Below are 12,129 nucleotides of genomic sequence, written 5' to 3' on the forward strand. Positions count from 1 at the left end.
GATTTCATAGCTAATTGTACTACCAAAAAAACAAGAAAATAGGACAGATTCATCTTAATAACAAGAGCACAGGGAAAGAACAGACACTGCATGGGATAAGTTAAAAACCCTGAACACTTCCACTGAAGCATCATGCAATAAGACATTCTAGCACAGCATTCTGTATGAATTTATACTAGTAGATAAGATACTTCTTGTGAGAGTAAATCCAAGCTCTATAAATAGTAACCCTAAATTGCAGAACTCACATGCATGTCATTGTATACAACAAAGGTTCCTAAACCTCTGCACCCAGGCAAAAACGCAATTTCACAAAAGAAATTGCTAAGCAAGGAGTAGAATGTGAAACATCACATTTGAGTCACAGCTGCCTATGTTGGGCTTTTTCTATTGCCTGTCTGTGAGCAAAGAGTTTGTAGGGATGGCATAGCCTTGTTAGTCTTGAAGGACATTCAAGGAGTCTTCATCTAATCAAGGAATACAACCAAATGGCCTTTTTCATAGAATAATTAGAATCACAGAATTATTAAAGTTGGAAGAAACCTCCAAGATCATCTGGTCCAACCATCCCCCTACCACCAACATCACCCACTAAACCATGTCCCCAGGCACGACGTCCAACCTTTCCTTGAACACCCCCAGGGACAGTGATGCCACCACTTTTTTTTTTTTTTTTTTTTTTTTAAGTGCAGAAGGAAAATTAACACTAGATGAAAAGACACTGCAGCATCCTCTCCAACCAGGAAAATACCCATTTGGTTTGCATTCACCTGGTATTCAACTTCATTCCAAAACTATTAAGAAATCATTAAGGGGAAGGAGCTCTAGCCGTTTCTTTTTTGACGGCACATGAAGACCATTGCTTTTAAGAAGAACCCGAAGGAATCAAGGTCAAGGACATTCTAGCAATTATTTTGTTGAGGAATCAAAAAAGACAAAAAAGGTGAAGCATAAAAAAAAAAATTCAACTAGTAAAGTGTCAAACACGTTTCATGCCAGAATCAAGAAAACTGTGGACTGATCAGGCCAGTAGGCAAAACAGTTCAAAGACTTATCTATAGAAGAAGACACAACCAGACTCAGCCTTATCTTAGTTGAAGAGCTGAAAATTAAAACTTATGGCTGGTAGCACAAGTCAAGTCACATTCACTTGATCCTTCAAACAAGGTTGTCAGGAATGTACCCAGCTCATTGTACCCAACCAGGGTACAATAAACATCGTAACTGCCTTGAAAAGGAAATCGGCTAGTTTTGTGGATATGGAAAATATCCAATATTAAGTGGAGCAAAAACTTTGAAATGATGGTTGTAGCTGCTTTGGATAATATCTTCATGGCAGGCATACATGGGGTTTCTTTCAATTTGTTGCATATATACTGGTTTTTTATGTGTAAATTCTCATTTTAATTATGAGATGCCTACACAAAGAAATCAAAATATTCTAGGATTTCCAAAATTACATAGGCAATATGGTATGTGACAAAGACATGACTACCTAATTCACCTCTAGAGTTGTGTTTTCTTTACTTCTTTTATTCAGCATCATTCTTCAAGTCCTTCTTGCCCCCTTAGATGTGAAGATTTCGAACTGCAGTGCAATAGGTAAAGAATTTACAATCTAGAAGTAGTAGTCACCTTCAGATTTAAAAATACCTACTTCTTGTATGAATTTTCTTCTGATATCTTTTTATCTGAACTGTCACAATGACTTTGGTTTTGGAGGAAGGTTTTAATGTTATTTTCTCATTTTTTAAGAGCTTCATTTGCACTTAGCTGTCTTGATGAATGGCTGTTGTACTATCAGGATAACTAATTTTTTTCTTCAGAGGCTACGCCTATGTAGATTTTTTTCTTAAATTCTAACAATTTATTAGTCTATTTATCTTTCATAAGTTTCTTTTACTATGACAAATTTAAGCTCTGTAATTGTATCAGTTGTAGATAAGAACGAACAACCATTAGGAAAGCAGAACACAGGACATAATATTCAGGATCATTTGTCTCAGTTTTAAAGCAGGTTCTGAAAATAGTCCATAGAAAGCTATGTGCATCCATCACTTTCAAGTGTGACTTAGGCACTTCAGAAGAAGACCTACTCCCCATGCACACCCATATCCCATAACACTTGCTTATTTCCCTGCCTCCCACCAATGCAGTCTAGAGCAGAGGAAAGAAACCCTTCATCAACAGTGGATTATTTGCGCTCGGTGGCCATTCCAAGAGCCACAGTAATTTTTATTGTGCACAATTTTCATTTCTCATTCCAGGAAGAAAAAATGTCCATGATAAGTTAATGAAAATTAATTGTTCAAATCAGTGTAATATTTATTTAAAAAATACGGATGAAGTATATAGATAGGTACAAGTAATAAAAATCAGTTTTCATTTATTACTTACTACTACAAATGTATAGTGATAAGCTTATGACATTTACAAAATAAACTGCTTAATACAAAGCTCGTACCAGTAAGACCTATTTATTTTACAATTTTTTGTAAGAAAACATTTGCTAAAACTGTTATGTCACACATGGTAATCAGTTGCACAACACAATGTTGTAATCAAATGACACATCAACTTTTCCTGTATTATTGGCTCCCGTGTGTTTATTTCAGCATGTAAAGTCTCCCGTATTGTCTCCTTCACTAGTTCTCCTTTAACAGCCAGATCTGAATCAAAGATTTCCAAGAAAACATTGTTACTACTGAATAAAGCAACCTGTGATTTACCAATTGTTGCCCAATGATTTACCAGTGACATTTTCCAAAGTCTAAACTTATTTTCAAAAATAGAATTCCTTGATTATGTTCAGTTCAAAAACCTTAATGAAAATGCAAGTTCAAATCTGAATAAATCTTGCTAGACAACTAGTTATTCTGAAATAATTGTACCCTGAGCAACTTTGACACCTACAACAACATACACTAAAAAAGCTCCTAATTTTATAGTTCTCTTAATATCAAAAATACTCCCAAAACCCACAGAACTCCAGGAACATTTGAAATCTGCCAGCTATGAATTACATTTAATCACCAGTCCAAACTAGATGCCCATGAGCACTAGAGTTAAGCTTCTCACAGCCTATTACAGTTCCCCAGTACCAAATATTTCCAAAAAACTTGTTTGAATAAAAACTGCAAACTGCTATCAGAACTGAATACACCAAAACAATGCATGTTTCTCAATTTGAAAGGTTCTCTTAAGGATCCGCACAATAATGTACAACATCCACTTACTATTTATGAAGATTTCCTGGTACTGCAAACTGCTCCTCTCCCCCAAATCAAACTAGCACATACAACTTGCTACCCATACCTTTCTCAAGTACATATCTAAACACAAAATACAGAAATATCTAAACAAATAGAGTACAGTCTGTAATGAGAGTTAAGTACAGATTTATCATTCAACCTCTCAAAATTCCATGTTCATTTCTTAATTCCATATGCAGTGCATGTTATACTGGTTGTGTGGGAATGTCTCAAGTTCAAAGTTAATTTCATGCCTTTTTGTTTCTTCGAGAGACAGTATTCAACGTTTCTTCAAGTCTTGCCATGGCTTCTGGGCATGCCTATGTTTTTAGTATCTTGGAAACCTATCCTGTCCCTTTTGGTTTCGCTGTGACAAAAGAACAACGCTTAAGTTATGTTTTCAGTTACGCTATTTACATATGCACGTTTCCAGAATTGCTCTTTGCACATTGCATATACACAAGAACAGCCAACCCCAAAAGTAGCAAAACTGAATGTCCAAAGAGAAAAAACAAACAAAAATAATGTTAACATTAAGAAACTTATATAAACATTCAGTGCTGGGCTCCCTTTTTCTCTTAAGTCATTGGTTTCTCAAAAATGGAAAGAGATGAAGGAAGAACCCAAAGCAATATTCAGCACTGGGGCCACAAAAAAAAAAAAAAAAAAAAAAAAAGCAAGGAAATTCCTTGCTAGTAAAATAGTGATTTTGCATTTCATAACACTATCCCTGAAAACTCAAAGCAATGTGGACCAAACAATAAAACTAACAAAATCCCCAAATTGCTCATTTCCCAAAACATTTAACATTTCACAACTATGAAATTGTTATCATAGCATAAATACTGTGATTAATGTTTAAACCTTCCAACCAGCATTAGGAATGAATAGTACTATGTAAAGTGCATCACTACCCGCCATCAGATTCTTGATTTGGAACCATTTTGAACCACAAGTATTAATATCTTAACAATTTTAAGAATAAATAAAACCCAAACCAAGTAAAGAACACAAAAACACAAAATTTAAGACATGAAAGAATGAAAGTAACTATCATTTTCAAAATCATATGCTGTACAGTGAAAAGACATAGTACAGGTACATAGGCAACGTGTAAGCATATTCTCACAGCAATGTCCAACCTACACATCCTGTGTATGTTTGGATGTTTTAATTGTGTAAAAGTGAGCTTCTAAATCCAAAAAAGTTATCACTTATGAACCAGTAAACTTGTGTGTCAGTCTTGATTTTACCATACTCCTAAATGATGTACCCATTACAAATGATGCACCCATTAGAAAAAAAGAAATTATTAACAGAAATGTTAATTGCAATGATATTTGGTTCATAACCAATAAGTATTGTTATTACAGTAACAACAACAAAAAAAAAAACAATCGTAAAAGGCCCATTTGGGTTAGTTTGCCCACACTTGCATTAACGCCATATTTTTAGAAGTCTTTGTTACTTAAGACTTCTAATAAAGAATAAAACCACATTATGAGTAAGAGGATAAATTTAAAGAGTATTAATGCTTATTTAATTTATAGATTAAGAAATAATTACCTGCTTGTATTCACCAACGCAGTTCTGACAGCAGAATCTCTTCTGCTGACCATCAATAGTAAGAATATTGTTTCCAGCTCCTTTACTGGGTAAATACTCCCCACAATGCTCACAGCAATTCATTATTAAACCATTTGCCATCCTGTATCTATTGAAGCAGTGGTCACTGCACAGCTTATGAGTCATATTTTTAAAGCTAACTTCATGACGAATCTGAAAAATAAGAATAAAAGCATTCCATCACCACAAAAATACCAACTTGCCTAAGACTACTAGAGAAGTCAAAAATCTTGCATTCAAACACAAAACTATATAAAAAACACCATCCATTTTACTAGCTGAGTAATTCAAGGACAAATCATGTAGTATAGAAATTTCTTCTGTTCCCAAAGTTATAAGCAAAATCTTGGACCCATTTGTTCTTGCAGCCTAGAAGCCAAGAACACAGGGAAGGATGTAATAATTGGGTACTAGAACAGAAGGTCAATTTATGCAACTGTACAAAATAAACATGCAAAGACTGTCCAGACACACACATACTAAAAAATGTGTACATTAGCCTGAACTATAGTGTCCCCAGTAATGGCATCAAGAGGAAATACATTAATGAGAATTTAGAATGAAGTATATGGTATGCATCTCAAAATGTTGGTGTAATATTTCAAAACATACAGTAAAAACTAATTCTGTAAATTGTGACTTTTTAATGGTAATTTTTCTGCTCAGGAGATCCATGTTATAATTACAAGAAGCAATGCTCAACAAAATTCTTGACAGTAGCTACAAAAATATCAGCAAAGGCACTTTCTTAGAAGTCTAATAAAGTCAACAAGAGTAATTTTTCTCTCTTAAATCATTTCTTTCTTTATTTGCTCTTCATGTATATTAAGCCTATCTCAGTGTACATAAAATGCTGCATCATTTTAAATTTCCTTTTTTTTTCAGTTCTCTTAGAATATTTATAAACTAAGATTATTCTATTTTCATTAAGGAGAACAAGATGGAAAAAACAAAATCAACCAGACCTCAGTTAGTTTACCACAGATAGTGCATCTTGATTTATTCAAAGCTCCTTTTGAGGGATTCTGTTTATCTTCATAGAATGATAGACACGATGTACTGCAAAACTCCTGGAAAGACTCACTTGAATCAACTTGAGCAACAATGGTACCTTTCATTGTTGTTATATCTCTGAAATAGAAAAAAACATCTAGAGTGTATGTGTATAATTATATATTTAAACAAGAACACTTTACAGCTTGTAACATGCATTCTTCCTTTAAATGCTTGTATTTCATATTTCAAAACAGCTTTGTGGGTGTAGAATTGTTAGTCACATGTCAAACACTAAGTTTAATAAATTTTTCTATGACTAATGTCAGCACTCCAAATACAATGTTTCCTGTATAAAAACATATTCCCCTCCACCCCCCACCTGGTGTTATTTTTTTTTTTTTATTTTTTTTTTATTACATCATTCTAGAACTAGGTAACTAATGCATCATTGAGCTTGCCACAACTGGTAGTTAATCTTAAACCAAAAATGAATATGGTGAATTTAAACTAGCTCTTTGGCAACTTCACACAAAAGCTGTTCTTAAATTTCATACAAGAAGTTCAGAGCTACATATAATAGAGAAGGTTGTTTTCTCGTATTTATAAATGTAATCAAAATTATTAGAACTACACCACTATAAAACCTAGTTTTATCACTATTTCAAATGTTAACACCATTAATGTCCCAAAGCACCTTAACAGTTAACAGAGCTGCCCACGAAGAATTAGGATATAAGCAACCTAATGCATAAAACCTGACAAGTAACAACCAATAAAATTAATTAGAAGTAGAGCAAATCCTCTTCTTTTTCCACTGAAGTGGAAACTTTAACTTTCCTGATCAAACTTTCTAAACTTCTCTGATCTTCAACTGAGTGCTGCACACAGAGGAAACTGAAGATAGCTACCACCACACTCATCAGTCAGCCCTTGGATTCAGGTCTTCCAAATTTGTAAGACCATCTCACTGGTGGTTTCACTCAATCCCAAACTGTCATAGGCCGTAAATTAAAAGCACTAAGGAGAAGAAATAGAAGTCTCCCTGTCTGCCTATTAAGTAAATAAAGAGTCAACATCCAGGAAGTGCTATTAGACAGAATAAATAAAAAACTGATTGGACAACTCTGGCTCTTCACTGATATTATGATCGATCATCAGCTGGAAAAGACATCTCCCAGACACTCATACATAGGAGCTCTGAAACTAGGATGAGTGGGAAAATGCTGTATGGTCCCTAAACAGGAGGAAATTCTTCAGATGGTGGTGAGGCCCTGGCACAGGCTGCCCAGGGAAGCTGTGGATGCCCCATCCCTGGAGGTGCTCAAGGCCAGGCTGGATGGGGCTTTGGGCAGCCTGGTCTGGTGTGAGGTGTCCCTGCCCATGGCAGGGGGTTGGGACTGGGTGACCTTTAAGGTCCCTTCCAAACAAAATCATTTGATGACTCTACAAAAATAAACTTGTACCACCCCTGTATATTATTAACATTTGCAAGCCTGTCTCCCATCAAAGGAAAGTCAGCAGATTTTGGCTTGCCTTTTGGCAAGATAGAAGGGATTTAGGCTTGGGACTGCTATCATTTCTGATCTGCAAAACAAAGGCAGAGCTCCTGCCCTGAGCAGCTTACAGTTTCTGGCTGGATTCCATAAGGACTTACAAACACTTGTAATTTTCAAAGCGTAGGAGTCTAAGGTCAAAAAGAAGTAACAAAGTCAATAAAATTTGAGTTTTATAAACACTAAGGAGAATGCCAGGCATTTCTTACACTTTTCTTCTTACTAACATTCCTATGCTATTTATCTAGTTTCAAAAGGGTTTATTTCTATAGAGTGTTATTTTAAAAAAGATTTACAATAAAAAATGTAGAAGCTTTATTTCCGATGACGGTGTGTATCTATATATCTATTTTTTCTTCAAGTTATCTTAAGCTTCACATTTTCCACTTACTCTACACATTTGAAGATAAAATTGAGCATTACCTCTGAAAGTCACCTGTGACATACCAACTACTATCATTGCTCCAGTCTACATTCCACATCTCCTACATTTTGCTAGAGTTGCCATATTCTTTCACTAAACTGCAATCTGATAATACCATTTCTGCATTAGTAGGAAAGGAATGCAAACGCAAATTCAGAACAGAGTACCTGGTTTGCTACAATGGGGTAGCAAAAACTCAGCAATAAAGCAAAAAAGCTGGGTAAGATTGGCCTTCATAATAAAGCCATACTAGTGAGGAACCATTTAGTTCATGTTCCATCTTCCATCTATGAGCAGCTGAATGCTAATGGAAGAGTGAAGATCAACATCACCTCAAAAACAGTCTGAAGATGACTTCACAGATGTTCTCTAGAAATCAAACACTATACAAACTATTTTATAAGCAATGAAGCTACAAATACTTTCTCATCATTTTCATTTGTATGTATCCACTTAAAACTCACTGGCAAGCACATCCAAAGACACAGTTATAAGAAAAGCGTTGATTTATCCATAAGCTTTCAAGATTTCAGTCAGAAAAAAAAATATTAATCTTCATCTTCACATATGATACAGCTAGTGGAGCATTTACCATGCCAGATCACTTCTAATAAAAAGAAACAGGCATACAAACTGACAGAAAGAGTACAGAGTGCTCTTAACTAGCACTACAGAGGTAAAGGGTTGAGAGAATTTGAGGTTTTATGCATGTTTAAGAAGAGCTAACATGTTAGATTTGAGATATTTACAGTGTACCAACGTAAGAAAATGCAGGATATAAATACTTTCTATAGTTTAATTTTACCGAGTCTCAAGAGAAAGAAAAAAAAAGAGAGATCTGGATACAAGCCATTCATCCACCTCATTGCATATTAATGTAAAACTTTTACTAGCTTAAATCTGTGATTAAGCAGAAATAATCCTCTCCAAAACATGCATTAATAAAGGCAGTCCTTAGCGCAAGGTATTTTTTTTTTTTTGGTTCAGTAAGAATTCATCATCTAATTAGTGTCAGTGCAGAGTGTACTAGACTGAGGGACTTTTCTGGAAAAAAAAAAAAAACACTCACACGCAAGAAATCCAAATACCTCAGTTATCAGTATGCCGAAAAAAACAAGATAGCATAGCTAGTTTGTACACCTAACACTACAAGAGTGATATCATGGAAGGTATTTCTTTGGCAATTTTAAGTTTTGGAAATAATGAAAAATTACAAGTGAAACCTACCCAATAATTCAGAGTAAGCCTCTTAAAAGTATGCTTATTTCTCTTCTACTATCTGCTCAAGTTATTTTCAACTTCCAATGCTGCCATAGTTGCACCTATTCTATGGGACAAGCCCAAAGCACCTCTTCCCTCCAGACTACCAACAGTGGAAGAACTCCCATGAGCTCCAGCTGCTTTCAATTCCTACTCCATTTTAGATGTCATGATTTTATATCTTTTGCTATCAAAATGAAAGCTTTTTATGTTAACATAAGGTCCACTTTTTAAATGAAGAATACTGTATCTAAGGAATCTATCTTGGCATGGTATACAACTAGACACCTCGTCTTAAAAAAAGATATGCAATTTTCGGATTTTACCTGTCATAGAAAATCTGCCCTACTCTGAACTTGAGCACTGATAGACTTGTTTTGTTACAGTGTACACAGTGAATTCATTTCCAAACATTAAACTGACACTATATAAAGCACTTGAATAGACAGATTTTATATCATTAATAGAGCAATTCTCATAAATGCATGAGAATCTCAAGTATTACTGGATTTAGCTGCTAATATGAAACAAAATAAAAAAATCCCTTACTTTCTGCACATAACACAAAGTTTCTTTGGAGTGGGTTTGTGTGAGAATGATGAGAGGCAGGTAGTAGAACAAAAAAGGTGAGCTGATCCTTTCCGCTGATACGCAGTCTGTCCCTTTTGTAAAGGCTTTTTGCAGTTTGCACATGTGACTTTAACCTGTTTAGAAGGCTGCTGCTGAGCAGAAGGCTGGAAAATCTGTTTAGGAAGTGATGCTACTGGTGACAAAGAATCCACACCTGGTTGCTTCTGATTCCTAGGGAATGAAGCTGACTGGGATATCCAAGAATCTTCAGGTAAAAAAAAAAAAAGAAAGGTTAAGTGAACAAACATGTACATTATATATAGAGAGAATAATATCCATAGATTTTTTTCTTATTGGAACTGACAACAGAAGATAAACAGTATTTTAGAATTTGAAGTTTAAAATAAAATGCACTTTCATTGTACCACTCTCCACTGTTGCAGAAAGCTTCAGAACACCCATTAAGTCTCAGGATGGTCCCATTCTACACCTTGAAGCAGGTTTTGAAGACCTCAATTCACTTGCACTGTGTTTGCAAAGTGGTAATTGTATCTCCAGACAAACAAAACTGCAATTACCAACTGCAATTAAAAAGAGAGACCAACAGAGAACATGGAATTTCAAAACCAACGTTTGAGATACAAACTTTTCAAATGTATCTATAAAACCATGAAATGTTAGGAATTTCATTAGTTATTTTGTACTAAAGCAAGCTTTTAGCAACTGATGTGTTTAGCCTCAGGTATAAGTCCTAGATTTGGGGTTCCCCCCCACTTGTCTTTTAGTCTTGTCTCCAGACAAGAGAACTGTGCTGCAAAGCCAAGCAGAGTGGGTCCACATCTGGGATCTGCATCTATGTCACTGGTTATTTCAGGAGTTTGTTTTTAACCTTTTCAATGCAGTGAGTACCACTTAATCTACGAGATGGCAAAGTCGTGACTGTTTCACATCTTCCTCAGAAGAAACCAATGCACCTAAAAAATGAGTCTACATTACATTCACAATTCCATGTCCTTTTGCTCCAGACCTGATTAGCCCTCTACTTGCATTTTTGTACAATAGACTACTACGGAACCATGTCACATTTAGCCAATCTTTTATGGCATAACATTTTGCAGAACAACTTGCATAACAAGAACTTAAGTAAAATTTGCTATTGAAAAAGCAATGCATCTAGAAACATCACATGCGTCTGTTAGATTACATGTTCAATAACCTGGTTTGGACCAGAAAATACAGTTCTAATGAAAAAGAAAACAAACAATACAGCCCTTCAATAAAATCGAATTTCTAGGCTTTTTGTTGGAAATGTAAACTTTCATTTTAAATAATTGCCACCACAATTCAGGAACTTTTAGCTACTGAAGGATGCCAAGAATGATACATTATGTAAGAATGAAAGAAAACCTGAATAAAAACTTCTTTCCACTACAACAAACCATTTCACACATTTCCAAAAGCATGTATCAGCTATCCCAAGTACCATCAAAGCACTTGGGACTTACCTTTCAAGCCTGTTACTCCAAACATTTACAATAATATTTCACAACTGCATACCATTTCACCTCATAGCTACAACTGTATTTGGTAGTAGTTGTGCTACTATTTTTAAGTTTACACTGAATTTACTGTAAATAAATGTAGATAAATAAAAAGTCTGAAGCCTTTAATGTCCTACTGCAGCAACTACTTTAATGTCCTACTTCAGTATGTTCCTGCAATGTTATTAAACTAGTATTGACAATGAAATAACAAAAATTATTTCAAATCCTACAACTTCAGACAACAAAACCTTAACCTACAGACTCTAGTAACTGCCCATAGCTTGTAATTAAGGGACATTATCTCAGTCCGTAATCATTCATTAAACTGTATGAGAAGGTGTCTTCTATTTTTTGAAGTATTTTTTTCACAAAGGGTTTTATTAAAGTTATTTTACTGCATAGCTTTAAAAAAATTGCGACAAACTTTCAAGAACTCGTTACAGCAACAAGCAGACATTCTTGAACAAGTGGAAGATCACTTCCCAGCGTGACTTTGCAGCTGTCAAGGCTGTCCTATTTCTCTGACACGTAATACAAGTTGGAAATCAACTTGTTGCAATGCTTGAGGGTAAAGAGAAGGGGCTACAACAAAGAGGTGGGAAGAAGAGGGAACGGAAAGAGAACAAAACACATTCCTCTTTAAACCATTAAACATGTTTACTTTTTAAAGCACAAGTCTTTACACTGACTATCTAAGTTATGCTAGCACAGTGCTCAAGGTAAAATTCACCTGAGTGCGCTCTTCAAATTTTTCTATACTGTTACGTGAACTACCTCAGACAGCTGATTATATCCTGACGGCACCTTAATACCTCACAGTATTTTCAGATCCTCCTCATAGAAAGAGGTTTCAGGTGGGAGCACGTAGTTTGTATCTCCTCTATCAGGAACACGTAGCATATGCT

At 35.1% G+C, this 12,129-nt stretch overlaps 1 protein-coding gene across 7 annotated transcripts in view; it reads right to left on the reverse strand.

Annotated features, from left to right (window-relative positions):
- The window catches only part of ZMYM2 (zinc finger MYM-type containing 2), an 89,993-nt gene that overhangs the window by 52,391 nt on the left and 25,473 nt on the right, over positions 1-12,129 (reverse strand). For all 7 annotated transcript variants that reach the window (XR_004253245.1, XM_032187277.1, XM_032187286.1 and 4 more), the window contains 3 exons: positions 9,660-9,945; positions 5,843-6,008; positions 4,818-5,030 (listed from right to left, as the gene is read on the reverse strand). Coding sequence is in view for 6 of the 7 variants with exons in the window: in XM_032187277.1 (XP_032043168.1) it covers positions 4,818-5,030; positions 5,843-6,008; positions 9,660-9,945 (665 nt within the window). In the remaining variant the exon portion in view is untranslated. The remainder of the gene's footprint in view (positions 1-4,817; positions 5,031-5,842; positions 6,009-9,659; positions 9,946-12,129) is intronic.

This window comes from Aythya fuligula, chromosome 1, assembly GCF_009819795.1.
Source record: "Aythya fuligula isolate bAytFul2 chromosome 1, bAytFul2.pri, whole genome shotgun sequence".
Taxonomy (NCBI): Eukaryota; Metazoa; Chordata; class Aves; order Anseriformes; family Anatidae; genus Aythya; species Aythya fuligula.